The 18,292-nt window shown below is 35.2% G+C and overlaps 4 protein-coding genes and 1 long non-coding RNA gene across 9 annotated transcripts; 3 read left to right on the top strand and 2 right to left on the bottom strand.

Moving 5' to 3' along the window:
- Nucleotides 1-538: 538 nt before the first annotated feature.
- Nucleotides 539-4,465, top strand: LOC148767754 (uncharacterized). Its single transcript, XR_016033933.1, has 2 exons — nt 539-667; nt 2,753-4,465. It is a non-coding gene; the product is annotated as an uncharacterized LOC148767754 (long non-coding RNA).
- LOC105949400 (uncharacterized) lies at nt 812-4,348 on the bottom strand. Its single transcript, XM_012972702.2, has 8 exons — nt 3,408-4,348; nt 3,043-3,175; nt 2,736-2,951; nt 2,460-2,615; nt 2,118-2,370; nt 1,603-2,003; nt 1,400-1,516; nt 812-1,297 (listed from the first exon to the last, which is right to left on the bottom strand). Exons 1-8 carry the CDS (start codon nt 4,346-4,348, stop codon nt 962-964), a joined length of 2,553 nt encoding a protein of 850 aa, XP_012828156.2. The 3' UTR covers nt 812-961.
- A 1,536-nt stretch (nt 4,466-6,001) lies between the features above and the next one.
- On the bottom strand, nt 6,002-9,654 carry LOC105949384 (pentatricopeptide repeat-containing protein At1g80270, mitochondrial). The gene is made up of 3 exons (XM_012972684.2): nt 9,331-9,654; nt 8,285-8,861; nt 6,002-7,468 (listed from the first exon to the last, which is right to left on the bottom strand). Exons 1-3 carry the CDS (start codon nt 9,363-9,365, stop codon nt 6,221-6,223), a joined length of 1,860 nt encoding a protein of 619 aa, XP_012828138.2. The 5' UTR covers nt 9,366-9,654; the 3' UTR covers nt 6,002-6,220.
- A 99-nt stretch (nt 9,655-9,753) lies between these two features.
- Nucleotides 9,754-13,130, top strand: LOC105949402 (pre-mRNA-splicing factor). Of its 4 annotated transcripts, none has more exons than XM_012972703.2 (7): nt 9,754-9,943; nt 10,146-10,275; nt 10,805-11,512; nt 11,592-11,669; nt 12,013-12,104; nt 12,449-12,517; nt 12,651-13,130. In XM_012972703.2, the coding sequence occupies exons 2-7, from the start codon at nt 10,152-10,154 to the stop codon at nt 13,065-13,067; spliced, it is 1,488 nt and encodes a 495-aa protein (XP_012828157.2). In that variant the 5' UTR covers nt 9,754-9,943; nt 10,146-10,151; the 3' UTR covers nt 13,068-13,130. The 4 variants fall into 4 exon arrangements, with proteins under 4 accessions (XP_012828157.2, XP_012828160.2, XP_012828158.2 ...); XM_012972706.2 differs by having other exon boundaries at nt 12,688-12,995; XM_012972704.2 differs by having other exon boundaries at nt 9,828-9,943; nt 10,150-10,275.
- A 1,830-nt stretch (nt 13,131-14,960) lies between these two features.
- LOC105949443 (F-box protein At2g32560) lies at nt 14,961-17,596 on the top strand. Of its 2 annotated transcripts, none has more exons than XM_012972755.2 (5): nt 14,961-15,927; nt 16,022-16,101; nt 16,511-16,683; nt 16,917-16,991; nt 17,371-17,596. In XM_012972755.2, the coding sequence occupies exons 1-5, from the start codon at nt 15,292-15,294 to the stop codon at nt 17,556-17,558; spliced, it is 1,152 nt and encodes a 383-aa protein (XP_012828209.2). In that variant the 5' UTR covers nt 14,961-15,291; the 3' UTR covers nt 17,559-17,596. The 2 variants fall into 2 exon arrangements, with proteins under 2 accessions (XP_012828209.2, XP_012828208.2); XM_012972754.2 differs by having other exon boundaries at nt 16,016-16,101.
- Nucleotides 17,597-18,292: the final 696 nt, after the last annotated feature.

The following is an 18,292-nucleotide window of genomic DNA, read 5'->3' as shown; positions in this document are numbered from 1 at the left end:
ATTCTTGAAAAATCATAATAAAATGACTAAAAGCCCACTTTCATAAATGTTTTATCATTCCAAGGGTATAACTAGAAAAATACAATAAATACTTAAGTGGAATCTTAATCAATTATTTTGAAAAGAAAAAAAAAATCTCTAGAAAGACAAATAAAATGAGAAGGAGTGAGAAAGACAAAAAAATCTCTAGAAAGACAAAAAAAAATCACTAGAAAGACAATTATTTCAGGGCTAAAAATAAAATTTAATATTGTTGCTAACGCCCTGAAAACAACTAACAAAAACATCTATATTCTTTTATAGCCTTAAAATAATATTAAATTTCATTTTCAGCCCTGAAAAGGTGTTTTTTGTTAGTTGCTAACACCCATGTAACAGAGTGGACGAAAAGTGTATAAAATGGAAACTTGGAGATGAACTTTGTTCACTTTAGAATAAGTGGGACCAAAAGTGGAATTAGGCAAAACATGAGGGACCAAAAGTGTAATTATCCCTCCACGAGAAGGAATATACCAACGCGAGTATTCGAATCAGTTCAAACTTTTTGAACTATTCTTAACAAGAAAAACACAAAAACAACCTCAAAATTAATTTCATCATAAAATCTTCTCCCTAAAACGATGCAAGAATTGTATCTGAAGTTTGTTACTACAGACAGCTTATTGAGGTATGAATTCATTCTTCGGCATTGTTTGTGTCTGATGTTTGTTTATAAGTTGCGTGAAGTGTTAAATTATATTATCTTTGTTTATATGCACACAACCTGTTTGATGTATTGCTTCAGTGGAGTTTGGCTTATTGCTCTATGACATTTCCAGTGAAATTTTGACATACAATTGAATTTTAATGATGCTGTCTATTTATTTATATCTTGATGTTCCATTACATGGAAAAGTTCGAAAACGTGAAACGTAACGAACAAAGACCTTCATTACAACACAATCGATTATATCGATCTGATTCATAGGATGTCGTAAACTTTAAGGTTTCTCAGAAACGTTTCTCCGACTTTGGATCCTTCCTTGACAAAGATAGCCGGATATCCTATTTGAGCTTCGACCCAACTTTCGGAGCCTTGTTTCGGATATATTTTTCCTGTCCAAACATGCTTCCAAGAACATCTCTCGCCTTGTGGGAAGTAAACCTTAACAACTCCCTTTCCTTTGTCAAGAACCGGCACTACTAGTATTTCTGTGCCGACTAGAAACTGCTCGTATGTTAGTGTCTGCACGTATTCATCTTCCGGATAATGAAGGAATAGGTGTCGACAAACAGGCAACCCCTTTTCAGAAGCTTCCTAATAAAAAATAAAAAATAAAAAGTAAAAATACCCGTTTTAGATTGGAGGGTTCTTCATTTAGCATTTATAAATTAGATGATGATAATTATTATTCATTACCTTTACGAGCTCGATTCTGTAAAACTTCCACGCTTTGTATATCTTCGCACACCGTGAAAAGTGAGATAGAGTCCTCTGGTTCGAGTAGAACTGGCTATTGCAAGACGGCTTATTTCCCTAAATCAAGAATGTGAATGTACACTAGCATAAATTTACTAAGTTCTTTATCGTATGTTACGATGCTCGTGTTTTTCAATACTTACTTCGTGTGTTCGAAAAACAGTGGTGAATGCGTTGAGCTCCATCCATCTAAGGAGAAGTTCTTCACTCCTTTGGTACTTGAAAAACGGTAAGCTGACAGAACAATAGCCTCCGATATCGCTATGGTTGAATGCGTAGCCTGAAATTCCACTAGTGAGTAAACCTAAGACAGCACTCTTGATCCCATCGTTGGCTTGCCAGCTAACCATTTGGTCGCCTTCCCAAAATAGACTTGCCCATTTCGGGCTTTCTCGAAAACCGGCCCTCATGAAGAAAACTAGATCCTCTTGTGGATCTTCCTTAGCTTTCCCGATTCGACTGGCTTTCCATTCTTCGACGAATTCTCTGTTTATCTTTGCCCACAGCTCTGGATATCTGTTGTGTGCAGTCATCGGATCTTCTCCTGAAAAATATTTACAAAAGTAACTAGGTAAAATTACATGATAATTTTTTTTTTTTTTTTTTAAGTCTCGTGCTATAAACATACAAAGTTATGAAAACGAAATTCGAGATAAACCTGAATAGAGACAGGCATCGACGGGTAAACCCTCGCCGAAATCAGCCATCCATCCTCTAACTCCATCGTCCACCATTTCTTGCAAAATCTGTTTGAACCAACCTGCCGTTTTCGGATGCGTAAAATCCAACATTCCGACATCGAAAGCTGTATTAGGAACCATGTATATTCCTCCTTCACTGTTCTTCACTAGTATGTCCAATTTCATCGCCTCCTCAAATAGGTTTCTTCTTACATTTCTCTTTTCACCCATCTTCAATAATAAACATTCTAAGTTATTACCATTTTTCAAGATTATGTTGACACATATATATTAGAAGATAACTAAAAAAAGACGCGTACCGGAGTTAAACAAGGATTGCAATACGTCATCACTTTAATATGCCGAGCACTTAGATCTTCGATTAATTGCTTCCATCCCGAATATCTATTCGAATCCACTTCCCAGTTCCACCATAGTTGCGAACCGATAACCGTTGTCCTTTGTCCTACCCAGTCCTGCATGAAAAAAAAAACATCCTTAAAAAAAATGCATTCTTGTTCTGAGTTTTCTTGTTCTTGTTCTTTATTTATTGATGTGGCGATTGCTTTGTTTCTTTTTTTTTTTTAAATAATTACCTGCAACCAAAATGCAGATATTGGAGTATCTTTGGCTCGTAGCTCGTCCAAGATACTTCGTACTTTATCGGTGCCGCCTTGCATGCCCACAACAGCTCCTGAAATTATCCAATCCGGAAGCTTCTCCGGCCTCCCTATGGTTTCTGTGAAGTGTTCGATAAGCTCAACGGGCGAGTTTCCGTTCAGTATTCTACCTTCGATCGTATCTCCGTGTATCTGTAAGTATTTTCACAAGTTGCCATAAAAAAAAATCATTGCATTTTGTTATTTATTTACGCAATAGAAATTAAACCGGTTATTACGTTACCTGTATTTGAACACAATCGTCCTTAGTTAGATCGAAGAGCGAGTAATTGTACCCTTCTAGATAAAGCGATTTCATCTTCGACGTCATGTAAAAGGGCGAAGGAGCATAAGTTGTACTGTCATCACCCCCTGCCCTGCATTTATATTAAAAAACAAAAGAAAGATATACTAATTCTGATTAAATTAGTCTATAAATTAAAAGAGTCGGGACGAACAAAAGTCTATTAATTTAGCGAAATATTAAATTATCGAATTAATAATTCGGTAGGTTTTTACCGAGACGGGACCGGAAGAAACTATTATTTAAACGAGGCTATTAATTTATCGAGTTTCTACTGTATTTATTTTTTATTTTATTTTTTTTACCTGAAGCTAACCAAATTAGCAGCAAAAGTGATAGGTTGATCCCCTCTCCCAATTCCTTGTTCTTGAACGAAAATCGGCACTTTCCTTCCTTTAAAATCCATGTGCGAAAACTGCTCTCCGAATCCAAAGAACCTCTCGTTTTTCTCACTCGAATACGTCACACAAACCCTATTAAAATCGGGCAAAATCGCATTCTTCATTGCGGCATTTTCGTCCTCTTGTGAAACCGATACAACCACCCTCTTCCTCGAAAAACATCCACACCAACCAACCACTCTAACTCTTCGAATCCGACCGACTTTTCGACCAAACCCTTTGTAGCCATAGCTTTTCGGAGACAGCTTCTGCTTCTGCTTCAGCTTCTGTCCGAAAATCGGCTTTCCGAACCGCAACCGAAACCCGACTTGATTACAATTCTTCTGATCAAACACCATCCAATACTTAGCATAACATGCCACCTGTCCTTTCTCAACTACCTCAAAACTTCCACTCTCAAAAGATTCTTGATTCCCTTTTTTCTTCTCTCTCACACTAAAAATCCTTCCTTTGATCAGAAGAGAAGATTCTTGATGTATGATCCTTATCTCTTCAATAGTTTGATGATTGCATAGTAAGTGGATTTCTCCATCCTTGATGAGGAATGATCCTCTGCTCTCCTCCACTTCGGTATCCGCTGCACCTGCGGAAACGAAGGCCCGGCCCGGTACGGTGGACCATATTGATCTTGTGGGATGAGAGTTGTGGTGAATTGAGAGGGACCCACCATTGTCTGATGACCAATTGAGATGAAAATCGAGGCCAATATCGTAAATTCGGTGTGGTGGGAGTGTGTGTGGATCGAAAATCAGAGCTCCTTTGATGAAAGGTAGAGTCTTTGGCTTTGATGGGAAAGGGTTGTTTATGTGTTTATGGTGTTTTTTGGTTGTTTTGAAGGTTGCCATTTTTGTTGACTCTGTTTTTCTTTTTTGGCAAATGAACTGTTTTTTAAAATTTTTTTTTTTAATTTTATTATTCTGCATTACCAGGTTGTTATATATAGACTACAGTTTCTTCTTCTTCTTTTTTTTTTTATTTAATTTTATTTTTTTTTTTTTTATATAAAGATCTTTATATATACATATAAAGATTTGATTTTTTTTTAATTTATAAATACGAGCAAAAAAAATGGATCTTATGATTATCTGTCTTCAAATGAATGAGATAAAACGGGTACAAAATTCAGAATTTTCATATAATCTATAAGATTCCACTAAATTTGACACTATAAAAGTGGACGACTGGACAAGTAAGGAATAAGGAGATTCATAGTTGAGAAGCATAGTTGTAATTATTCAATCATCGAGAATTTTTTGGTAATTTAACTATACGTCGGTGGTGGTTGTAATTTAGCCTAATGGTCAAAATCTATGACCGTTGGATAAACTTGAATAGAAAAATGAAAAGTCTGAATTCTTCAACTTAAAGATATACAAGTCATGGAAAAATAAAATTTAAATGTTTATAAATTAAAATTAATATTTATGGATTTTCTTTTATAAAATATAACATACAGGAAAATTTATTACCAGAAGTTAAATACTCTGTTATAGGGTGGCCCATATGCAGGTTTAAGGTATGTAGACGATTTTGCAGAAAGGTTCATATGCGTGTAACGTTGATATTGCAATAATGCATTAAGTAGTGAATCTGGCCCAGATTCACATAAATATTCATTATATTAGTATTTTGGATGTAAGAATTTGAATTTTAGGGATAACTAACTTAAGGAAAATGGCAAATTACGTCCACCCGGAATTAAGGTCGAACAACCAAAAACTCCCTTATGTTTGGATAATTATACAAAAAAAACTCGTCCTCAGTATGTAAATTTGACCATAGGAATGAATTTGTAAAACTATAGATGATAGTTTATGAGTTATTGTAATTACCCAAATATGAGGGGTGATTTTCGTAATTTGATCTTACCTGCGAGGATGGTCTTTAACAAGTTGGAACCTTGCCAGGATTGGGTCACTATTCTTAGTAAGAATGTATGTAGTCGTTTTCTGAGCCTAGATTCCTATGCATTATAATTCTCCAGGTTCATTGGAGTTCATGTTGACATTGTTTTTCCATAAAATTTACAAAAACTTGTGTCATGATTGTATGAACTACATGACACATAATGTAAACGAATCGAGTCGAGCTGAACACATACCTGCTCAAACTCATTTTCATCAGGCTTTCGAAATTGTATTCGAATTTGTTTTGATAAGCAATTATGTCGAGCTAGAATGAGATTCAATTAAGTCAACATGACTTAATTTTTCTGTTGTACATATCTCATCTTTCTTTCAAATTGAACTCAAGTTCGAGCCAAGCTTCGTAGCTTATTGAACCAAAACAGAAGTTTGGTTCGTTTTAACAAATCGAGCTTAAACAGGATTCAAACAAACAATCTCAAATAGAGTTATAATAAAAGAACGAGTCTTCCGAAGTTTGACGCAGATCTCATAACTACGATAGACAAGAATTACCTAACTGACGTGGATACCTACCGTAAATAGACTAATTTACCTCCTCGTCTAGAGTATATGAACAGAACGGAAGAGAAGTTCGGGAAAAATCGAGAAAATCAAACAAACATCCAGAATCAAGAAACAGTTTCTCAATCCATAATTCCACAATTTTAACTAACTTCAGCCCAAATATACACTTAAAATTCTCTAACAAAGACCATCAATACTACACTACTTTAAAGAAGAACACAAAAAGAAGATTAACACATCTTCATAAAAAATAACAAAACTTCCAACGAAAAAACGGCAGGGGGCTCACTCCAGCAACTCATCCACGGGTGACTTCCTAAACGCATCAACACGCGCCAACTGAGCTGCCAAAGCCTTATTTGGAAACATATTATCAGCCTTCATCCTATCACTGAACCCATAAACCGGCATCTTAGCATTTATGTACGCCTGAAGAAGCGTATGGTACAGCTGGAGCCTCGTAGAATAACCGGCCCGTTTCATCATCAAGAATATACTCTCTGCATTATGCACATCACCTCTCTCTGCATACTTACTCATAACAGCCAGATAAGTCGAAAACATCGGTTTATTCCTACTCTGCTTAACCGCCTTCTCAAGAATCGAACCCGCTTTCACAACTTCATCGGACGCCACATAGAGCTTCACAATAGCATCCCAAGTCAACGGTTCAAAGGTACACCCACTCTCCACCATCCGTTTCACCAGATCTTTCCCCTTATCCAGCATCTTGTGGTTAGTGTAGACCTTCAAAAGGGCGTTGAAGTGCTTCGAAGAGGGCTTTTTTATCTTTTCAACAATTTTATCAAACGCCGCCTCGGCTTTTTCGATATTGCCGAGATGCCCCCAAGCTCCAATGGCTGCCATGGCTTCCACGAACCGTGAGTTGGGCTCGCAGACTTTCCAGATTCTTTCCACTTCGTCTGCTTTTCCGAGGGTTGCGTAAATTGGAATCAACCATTGACAAATCCAACGATTCTTGGATATATCTCCACCTTCCATTTCTATTAAGACGGACTCTGCTTTGTCTTTTAATCCAGCCCAAGCATAGTGCCTAGCTAATGATGCCTGAATTTGAGTGCTAGGTTCCAGCCCTTCGGATTTCATTGTCTCGACGATTTGTTCCATCCCTTTAATATCTTTCGACTGCCCTTTTACGTCGATCAAGACTTGGTAAGTGAAGAGGGATGGTTTGATGTTTTCTTTCTCCATCAAGAGAAGTACGTCGGCGATTTTCTTCTTGTCGGTTTTCTTGTACAGGAGTAGCAATTGGTTGCAGGAGAAGCACGAAGTGTGGAATTTCAAGTCTTTCATTTTGTTGAAAAGCTCCTCGGATTTTTTCACGTTGTTGGCAGTGACGCAATTGGCTAAAAGGGTACGGTAAACTAATTCGTCTCTGAAGGAATCAGGAATCTGCTTAAGGTATTCCTCTGCCTTTGCAATACCACGCAGTTTTGCTATTAAATCAAGACGGGAAGCGTAATGACTCTCAAGGAATTGGAGTTTTTTCGTTGATTGCAACCATTCTAACAGCTGCAAAAGAGGAAGGAAAAAAAAAGGATCAATGCAAAAAGAATGGAGCACTAAGTTTTCTCTTTGATTTTAGCAGTAAACTGTTTGTTCTATTCCAATAAATTCAAGAAATAGCTTCATGAAAGACCTAAGATGAGGGTAACTTAAGAATCTGATGCCATGGAAATAATCCCCAACAAATTTATAAATGATGCAAGAAGATATAAATATAAATGTCACATTTTAATTGAAAGATTGATTAATGCACAATGATTTCAACAGTTAAATACTTGAAGGCAAGAGACACTTGATTACTGGATTCATGATCTAGTAAAGTGTAAGACTCTTGAGTACTAACTTGTATTATGAATAGGGGTGGAAATTGGACGGATCTTTGGAAGGATTTCAATTTTTTTCGGAAGTGGAAAATTAATTCCAATTCCATTAAGAAAAAAAGGGGAAATTGGAAATCAGAATTTCGAAAATTGGAATGAAAAAACTTGTTCCACAATTGAAATTTTTTGGACAGGAATCGGCAGAATTCAAAAATTCCAATCTTTTGGATGCCTATAATACAAAATGCATAATGCTATTCATATTATAAGTGTTATTTTTGGAAGAAAAAAAGTCAGAAATTTTTGGAAATATTTTCAAAATTAAAATTGGATAGGAAATTGGAATCTAATATGTACTCCAATTTCATTCAAAAAAAAAAAGACAGAACTTTGTGAATTCGGAATTTATGTTCCGATTTCCAACCCTAATTGCGAATGCTCATTTAATTGACTAAAGCTTCACCAGAAAAAAAAATCAGATTTATTAATAGTAAATACTCACCTGCAAGGCCTTGACAAACATCCTTCGTCTCCGAAGATGAAGCATTGTTAACGACACCTCTAACTGCGTCACCTCATTTCCTTCTTTAACCCATTTATTCAAAACCGTGTTCACAGACGAGGCAAGAGCAGCTAGGATAGCTTTAGTCATTTCTGAATCAGCTCTAGTTCTTGCTGAACTTTTCCCTCCACCGATTTTTGTTTCCAATACATCCTGTATATCATCCAAAATGCTTTCCTCTTCAGAGAGATCCGATTTAGAGCTTAGATCATCATCGCTCTCACTTCCTTTTCGGGCTGTGTCGAGTGGACTTTCGAGCTCGGAAAAACCATCCTCCAAATCGTCTTTGTCTTCTTCACTGCTATCAGCACCCGCCTGTGACGAGAAAGAGAGAACTGCACCACGCGACTTTAGAGAGCTTGACGATGTGTTGTACGATCTTGTGGAAGATAGCAGTCCACCGATTGACGTTACTTGAGGTTCGATTATTCCAGCATTGCAATTTTCGAAATAACATCTTTCTATCTCTGATTTCCCGACACTAATTCGACCAGTCCCTGAGCTTAATCCTCGATTCCTGTAACACATACAAGATTGATAACAGCAATAGAAGTGGCAGCGAATGAGGGCCACAAATCAGAAAAAAGGAAAGTAAAATATGTCGTTTCAGTCTTCAAATTCACAACTCGTTAACCCATTTACGAATAAAATCGAATGGTAGCGATGAACAGTATTTAGATATGCGATCACACTCCAATAGTAAAGAAAATCTGAGATATATAGTCCTCCCTTTTTTTTCTAATTTTCATTGATAAACAACTCACTGAAATAAACAGCAATTATACAATACTAACCTTCTTAAACTTCAAAAACACACACACACACACACAACACATATCACTATACAGCAGAAGACTACGCAGAATCACGATTGAAATACACAAGCGCTGAGTATTCAGACATAAAACATGAATTACAGCTACATGAATACGGATTCAGAGAAAAAGGTGCGCACATATACAGAGAAATTAAGAAGAACGAATTACCTGAGATGTACGGATGCCCTGCGAATCGCCCACATTGTAATCGTCCGAATCTTCAATTTCGGTAGAAATTTGAAGAGAGTAGTGAGAGAGAGAGAGTGACTGTAAGTGCTAGTGCGAGAGAAGTTTCCTAAACCCTAAAACCCCTTTTGAGAGCGACTCAAAATAGGTTTGTGTAATTTCCGGAATGACCCTTTTACTTTCATGTAATATCATTTAGGCCCCAATAGTTTTTTTTTTCTTTTTTTCTTACTCAAGGGCCTTGTTGTTGCACGAGTCAATAGTGGGATTAATTTGGATTGGATCGTATTAAAAACTTGTTAATACGATTTTTATTTATTTATTTATTTCATTTTAATTTGAAAAAAATCAAAACTTAATAATATGCCGAATTTGAGGATGATGGGCCGTGGGCCCATCATTTAGCATCAATACTATAGCCCGTAGCCCGGTAACCCGGCCCATAAATAAATATCCAAAACAAAAATATCTAGTGCCCTTTTGAACTTTTGTCTTATTCTTAGCTTCATTTGAAAGCACTCTTTCACAAATTAAACGGAACCCTAATTATTCGAATTGAGGCCTGATTTTGAAGGGAAGACTTTCGCAGGGAGAGGTTCGTCCTGAAATTCTACTTCTTCACATATGTTTTGCGGTTTCATATACGTGTTTACGATTTTGTATTGTTGTTTGTTTGTGTAAAATGCATATGTTTTCAGCGGGTTCGTTTGTATCGAACTCAAATTATTGATCAGAAACGCGTCGATTTTGTTTATTTATTTAATTTTAATTTTATTTCCTTGTTGGTATTAAATTAGGTAGTAATGGATTCAAATGCGCGAGTAAGCTTGGAGTCGAAGGCTGAATTTAGGAAGCCTTCGAACGATGCAGCTTCGAGGAAGTACCGGCGTCGATCTCCGGCCGGTGGGTCATCATCTTCGTCTGATGGTGAGTTCGTGTGATATGATTTAGATTCGTTACGAAATTATGTATTTATTGATTTTTTTCTATATGTAGTTTAATGGTTGAATGTTGAAAACTATGCTAGTAGAGAGTGTGCTTGTATTAAATATTTGTGTGGAAATGTTTGTTTTTAGCTTTTTGTGGGGTTTCGAGTGACATTTCCCGGAATAATTCGTTTGTTTCTGTTATGTTAGATGGTGTGTTGAAACATCATCTAGAATGAGTTCTGTATATAGAAGTTTAGTCTAGCATAATTTGTGTGTATGTATTACTTTTTAGGCTGTCTTTGTGTTTGTCAATGTCAAGATATTGTATGTATTTTTTTAGCAATTAAACTTGAAAAATCAAATTCATCTTGAACTGTTTATCCTAAACCCGGAAAACAAAACTGTTCTTCTTGAACTGTCTATCATATGTTGTAGGTTGTACTCTGATTTAATATATGCTTCATTTTCTGTACATTGATTGTAATTAACTATTCTTGTACTCCTATAGCTTTATTACATGTATTCAGGGAGTCTGCACCGTGATCGAAGCTCTAGTCCTCTCCCACTAAAGAAGGACAGTACAAGAGTTGCTGATGATAATCGAAAAACTGAGGATGGTAGGAACCTGTCTGGCCGCAGTGGTGAATCATATAAATATACTGATCGGCATTCATCTAAAAACTACCCTAGACATGATGAACATAGCAGACGTGATAGGCATGTTGATGACTATGACAGAGGCTATTCGAAGTCATCTTATCGTTCTAACCGGGACCAACGAGACAACGGTAACTTTGATCACTCGAGGTCAGATAAAGAGCACAGATCTAGAGATTATGTCAAAGATATCGAGACACACTCTCATGCAAAATCCGATGGTTTGGTGAATAGAAGTAGGGATAAGGAAAAATACGAGAGAGCTGGATCTGGTAGAGGCGACCAATATGTAAAGACAGATCATAGAAAGAGTTTGGGGGATCAAAGTGATTCTTCTTCTCGGAAAGATACCTCTGGGCATCATTTGAAAGAAACTTCCTGGAGAGAGGGGAAGGAATTGAATGCTGAGAAGTATGTAAATGATGAAAAGAGGAAATTTGATAATAGGAGTATATACAAGGAGGAAGGTAATGGAAGAGCAAAGGAGCATTCGGATGATAAATCCATCAAATTTACAGAAACTGTTACTAAGAAGCCGAAGTTTTCTAGCCTGGACAGTAAAGCTCCTGTAACAGATGGTATGATCATTATACCGTCTAGTAACTTGCTATGTAGTCCATTTTGAATGTTTGATATCATTTGGGACTTCTCATACAGGTACTTCTGAGCAGCCTTATGTGACAGATTCTGATATCGATGCTGCAAAAATTGCTGCCATGAAAGCTGCTGAATTAGGTAGGTCAAAGTATTCCCTCTCTGGAGTATGAATGCATGGTAACGTGTATTTTCCACTTGAATGTCGTATAATACTATTATTGTAAAATTAGACAATGTTTTGGTACACCTGCTAAGCGGTCTTTGTTAGACTCCCCATATTTCGTTACTTTCCGATTCTTTTAAAAAAAATTGGCCTTGTGACCTTACAACACACGCACACAGAGGGACCTCTCACCAAACACCAATATGGAGAGACTCCCATACCACTAGGCTAAGCCTTATTTGGGTTGTGAACTATTTATGTTTACATTGGATCGATTGAATTCTTGGAAGTTGATTCTATGTTTGAATGATAATGCAGTGAATAAGAATTTAGTTGGGACTGGGTACATGTCGACTGATCAAAAGAAGAAGCTTTTGTGGGGCAGCAAGAAGAGCACCGCTACAGAAGAGGTACTTATAATATTGCTAGTGTTTCTTTTATACTCTACTCAGGCTGACTCCTTCTCTTTTCCGAACTAATTATGAAACTATATCTTATTTATTTTGAGATCCGCAGTCTATTGAATGTGGTGAGTAAATTTACATTTAAATACTTTTGCTTAACTGTTAAAGAAACTAATTTCGAAGACAATATTTGCTTACAAGTAGGACCATCCCCATATTGACAACTGCAAGAACCGTTTTTGTTATTTTGTAATTATTATTATAGATTTATCATTTTATGGTGTGATTCATTATGGGATTTACCATCTTCTCTTTTCTGCTGTATGGTTTAATACAATGCGTCCATATAGTCTGCTCATCGTTGGGACACAATAACCTTTGGTGATCGTGAACGGCAAGAAAAATTCAACAAACTCATGGTAATTTCCTTACCCGTTTTTTCTGGTTTACTGTTGAATCGTATGGTGCATAAAAATCCCCATATTCATGGATTTATTCTTTTTGATTTTGTAGTTAGAAAAATTTCATTCCAGCATACTAACACTCTTTCAGAATCTGAGGTTGCCTTGGTACCTATTGCCAATTGTAGGGAGTAAAGGCGGACCCTGTGGTTGTGGAGCACAAATCAGACAATCCCGATGTAGAGAAGCAAAGGGAGCAGCTTCAGATGGATTTGGAGAAGCAATACACAGCTGGATTGCGTCGGAGAGATGGTCGAACTGTTGGACTCGGTCTTTAAATTCTCTCTTTAGGTACTCTCGTCATGCTTGTATTATTAGTCAACTTTTCGTGATTATGTTATATTGCTTTACGAAACTGTTCTGTAATATGTTGAAATTCCTTCATGTGGAGATTTTTGTGGTAATTGTTAAGGTTGCTATGCTTTGTCATATTAAATGTGCTTATTTGTTTTGTCTGCGCCTTTTATTACAACGAGGTACGAGGTTTAAATATGTAATCGAGTCGTAAGGGTCTGCTTCAGTTTTTTAGGATCGTATAACCTGTGAGAAACCAACTTACATTTCTTGGAAACTTGTCAGTATTTCCTTGCATTTTAAGTTCATGTTGGTATTGACAGCATAACTAAGGTCGAATATCTAATACGAATACATTATTCAAGATCGATGGATCGCTAAAAGTTCGTTCAGATTTGATTCTTGAACCTCAATCTTACTAACATTTTTTTTTAAATCCCTATGAAGTAAATTTTTTCAAAACACAGTTTTCTAAATGGTGAATTTTGTTAAGAAAAAAATATACTAGGGAGGTTTTTACTAACAAAAATATAAGGGTGTGTTTATTTGCAATTAAATTAAACACAGTAGAGATCAATAATTCGATGTGCATTTTATTCGATTATGTTCAATAATTAATATTAATTATTAGCTTTTCATTTGCTCTTTTCTTGGAATTTACGTTTTGCCTTTTCATATAATTTATTAATATTAGGAGTCAAAACAATCTTCTCCACGTTACCTATGTTTAGTAAATACCTAATTAATTAATTATTGGTCATTAAAAATGGTGACTAGTAACTTATTTCAATTCTATACAAGCAAATTAGGTACCAAGATTGTACCTACATCTATAATTGAGATTAGCTTCTCTACCTTTACTTCTTAGTTCATAAAATCTGTCTTTTACCAGTTTTTTGTGTTTTATTTTACAATTCCAATACTGCATTAGTTACATATTTATCAATCATACCCTTGTTAACTATGCAATACTATTTTACAATTCCAATACTGCATTAGTTACATATTTTTCAATCATACCCTTATTAACTATGCAATACTATTTCTACATTAATTAGTAAACAAAGGTATTTTGGTCTATTAATATTTTTTTTCTTGTAAAATCATTGACATATTTATTGAGATTCTTAAAATTTGTGCCAAGGTGAAAAACGACATAAATTTACAATCGCTTTTATTTTCACATTACAATGTTAAAGTTGCCTCTCCAACAAGATTATCTTTAGAGGTTTACAGGCTAAATCTGCATTCTCGTATAATAGATTACTAATTATAGGAGATAAGTAAATTATACTCGAGTAACCATATGTGACAAGTTTGACCTAGTAGCTATAGTTAAAAGAATTTGAATGTGAATCAATTGACACATAATCACTTGCTCCAACCGATTAAGTTATTTTCATAATTTGAAAGATGGCATCAAAGCTTGGAATTAAATCATTCATAATTAAGAAGAGATAGGTTATATTTGGTTGGTCCCAAAAGTTGGGCAAAATTCAGATGATTTTTCCAGTGACACGTGGCCATAAATAGGTGAGCTGTAGCCACCAACTAAACTGTTTACTTTCTGTAACACCCCATCACTCAAGTAAATGAACAAGTTAGGCACGCAGTTATTCTGATGATATTCAGATAACCCACTTTTAACTTAATTTCCTATAACATATTTTTCCCCTAAATAAAAACAAATAAATAATTAAAAAATAATAATAATTAGACCCTCGTAATTTGTTTTGTTTATGAAAATGATGTCTTAATTAATTATTTGAAGTTAGAACCACAAATGAATACGCAAACACATTGTCATTGTCTTTGTTCCTAGTTTTGTCTCTTGATGTTCATCCATGGACATCCCATATTGTGGCCTAACTTTTTGGTTTTACTCCAAATTTTTACTTATATTTTTATTCCTCAGTTGTAAATATTTTTGAAAAAGAATAAATAAAAAATAAAAAAAATCAGACATTCTTGAAACGCGACGTGTCTTTTTAGAGCTTCTCCTAACAGTTGTAGCAATTCAATGCAATATAGGTGCCACCGCAGCAATAAAAGAGAGAGAGAGGGGCTCTTTAATAAGAACATTGGTTTCTTCTTCTTCTTCTTCGATCTGTGGGAGTTGTAACTCCCAACTATCAAATGAAATTTGTCGGTTTTATTGTTGTCCTCAAATAAATAATTGAAAAAAAAAGTATCATTTTCTTACAGATTATCTTGATTTATGATTATTATATTACCCTCTTGTCTACTCCGCCCCAATTTCTTGTGCTAATAAATGAGTAAATTTACCCTTTTTTGCTTCTTGTTTTTTCATGCATAAATGCAGCATCTCTCTCTCTCTCTCACTCACATAAGTTATAAGCATTTCTTGCTTCAGCAGCAAATCAGCATTTCTTGTCTCTCTCTCTCTCTCTCTCTCTCTCTCATTACAAACAACAAGAATGCTGTTATTCCTAGTATCATGTCTGTCATTCCTGCTGGTTTCACAGTCAATAATCCTCAAACAAAAAAACCCACCTCCAAAATTCAATTCAAGAATGTGGGTTTTCCTCAAATCACCACACAGATTCTTCATACTACTCTCCCGAAAAAGAAAGATTCTCAACAGATTCTTCTTCTTCCCATCAATCAAGAAAATCCAGACCATCAACAACACAACCAATGAGGAAGAAGACCACAGAGAGGAATTCTCTCTACTTGATCTTCCCGATTTACCCCTCGACGCCATCCTCGAAAAGCTCTCGCCTTTCGAACTCTGCAGCATGGCTAGGGTTTGCAGCTCTCTGAAACGGAGCTGCACCAGCGAATATTTATGGCAGAAGCAGATGAAGAAGAAATGGGGTGACGTCATTGGTGACGTGGCACAAAGGGAGTGGCAATCACAGTTAATGACTGCCTCGAAAAGGCCGCATTTTTCACAAGAAAGAAGCGGCAAATTCCAGGTTTTTTTGGATTTTTTCATGGAGAAGAAAAGTGATTCCAAGAAGTACTTATTACAAGAGAATTCAGTTATGTCTTTTTATCTTGCTCTTGAGACTGGAAAGTTTTGGTTCCCAGCTCAGGTTTTTAACCGTCAGGTGATTTTTTTTTTTTAAGGTAAATTTTGTTTAATTTAAGGTAAAATGTTTGTGAAAGATTTGAACTTTATTTTTAATTTTTATGAAGGTGCAGAATGGGCATGTGGGGTTTATGCTTTCATGTTATGATGCTCAACTATGCTATGATTCCACCACAGACAATTTCATTGCTAGGTAATGTATATATCAATTGTGACGAAAAAAGAGATCGCAAATTACAAAAATACCCCTGAACTTAGGTTGAGTTACGAAAAACACCAACATTTCCGTGATTATCAAAATCCCCCGACATTTGTTTCTTTCTTACACCGACCTCCTTGTGGTGTGATTTTTCTCGGAATGCTTTTTATTTCAGGGAATATTTCCCGAAAAATGTCAATTCTACCTCTACGGATATAAGGGGGTCGGTGTAAGAAGGAAAAACATGTTGGGGGATTTGGTAATTACAGATATGTTGGGGTGTTTTTCGTAATTCAGTCTAAGTCCAGGGGTATTTTCGTAATTTACCCAAAATTATAAATAAAAGAAAAAACCCTAGTGTTAAAAATGGAGTCTTGAAATTGTTGTTTCTTGCTGAATGCAGATACAGAGCACAAGGGAGAAGTATGATAGAAGAAGGGATTGAGTGGGATAGGATTAGGGCACCAAGTGTGAACACACCTCCAAATTCTCTACATATCTCTGATTGTTTGGATCAAATTAAACCTGGTGATCATATTGAAATTCAATGGAGAAAGAACAAAGAATTCCCTTTTGGTAATTTTATTTTTTATTTTTATAAATTTATTTTCTTGATTTTTCATCCACTAATTTTGTGTGTGTTGCAAAGAGAGTGAGGAAAAAGCAATAAATTTTGGCCAAAAAAAAAAAAGAAAAAGAAAAGCAGATGATTTCATTTAAGGATCTGAAAATGTTAGATATATCCCAACTGTAATAATTGAATGTAGCAATTAAATATTTTATTTATTTATTTGTGAAAACAATTACAGGTTGGTGGTATGGGGTTGTTGAACATCTGGAATCCTGCAATGGAAATGAATTCAATTGCCATTGTCACATCACTGGTATGAATTCAACTATATATATATATATATATATATATATATATATATATATATATATATATATATATATATATATATATATATATATATATATATATTTACGAGCAATTTAGTAATTTCGAAAAAGTTAGAAACATGTTTAAATATTTTTGTTACTTCCATAATTATTTGATTTAATAATTTATTGCAAATTATTAGTTGATAATAATATTTATTTTGAATATATTTATATAAAAATAATTTATATATAAATAAAAACTTGTGTATGTTATATATAGCATATTTATAAATATATTCCCATACTTTTATTATTTACACATTTTATTATCACTGTTTGTCTGTCCGTGCTACATAAGCTTATATACTATTTGTAAAACAGATGCAGCGTCACTGGAGTTCAAGCAATATTCCCCTGCATCGCGGTGGAGGAGAACGGTGATCAGTAGAAAAGATCATACGGTGATTGGAAATGAGATAGATGGATTCTACGGTGGGATTAGAAAGCTTTGCAATAAACAAGAAATTGCTAAATGGAAACAATTATGGCCAAATTGTACATTGGAATAATTAGTCTGTCAAATGACAATATTGACCTTGATTATTTATTGAGAATTGTACATGAGACTTTTTTTCTTTTTAGGGGCTATTTGACAAACCCCGAATGAAGGCCCCTTTTGTAATAAGTCCGATCTTTTATTCGATATTCGACGTAACCTCATTGGAAACAAATTTACCTAAAATGACCAATTTACTATTACGAAAAAAAAAGACAATAATCTAATTAATGTAAGGGTATAATAGTGAAATCTAATTAATTTTCATTAATTAAAGACATTTTGGATTTATACACGCACGTGACTTTTTTTTTTCAATTTAAAATTTAGGGTAAATTACAAACACCCTCCTGAGGTATGGTCAAATTACAAAAAACCCCCTCTTGTTTGGATAATTACATCTACCCCCCTCAACTATGATTTTTTCTTACCTTAATGGTGCCAAATTCAACATAGTCATCTAGATTCCGTGAAATTTGCTCTAGTTTGTACTCTTTGTGTAAAAAATACAGTTTTCGATGCACCACAAACTGATATATACAAACTAAAAATCACATATTATGGTCATCTTGCTTCATAATGTAGAGTTTGAATGGGATAAAAATGGTACAAAAGTGATAATATTCCATATAATCTCGAAGATTCCACTAAATTTGATGAGTTGAGGGGGGTGGTTGTAATTATCCAAACAAGAGGGGTGTTTTTGTAATTTGGTCATACCTCAGGGGGGTGTTTGTAATTTACCCT

The sequence above is a fragment of the Erythranthe guttata genome, chromosome 10, assembly GCF_056151865.1.
Source record: "Erythranthe guttata isolate IM_541 chromosome 10, IM_541, whole genome shotgun sequence".
Lineage (NCBI taxonomy): Eukaryota > Viridiplantae > Streptophyta > Magnoliopsida > Lamiales > Phrymaceae > Erythranthe > Erythranthe guttata.
Note: the sequence above shows the minus strand (reverse complement) of the source record. Positions and strands in the feature narration are given on the sequence as shown.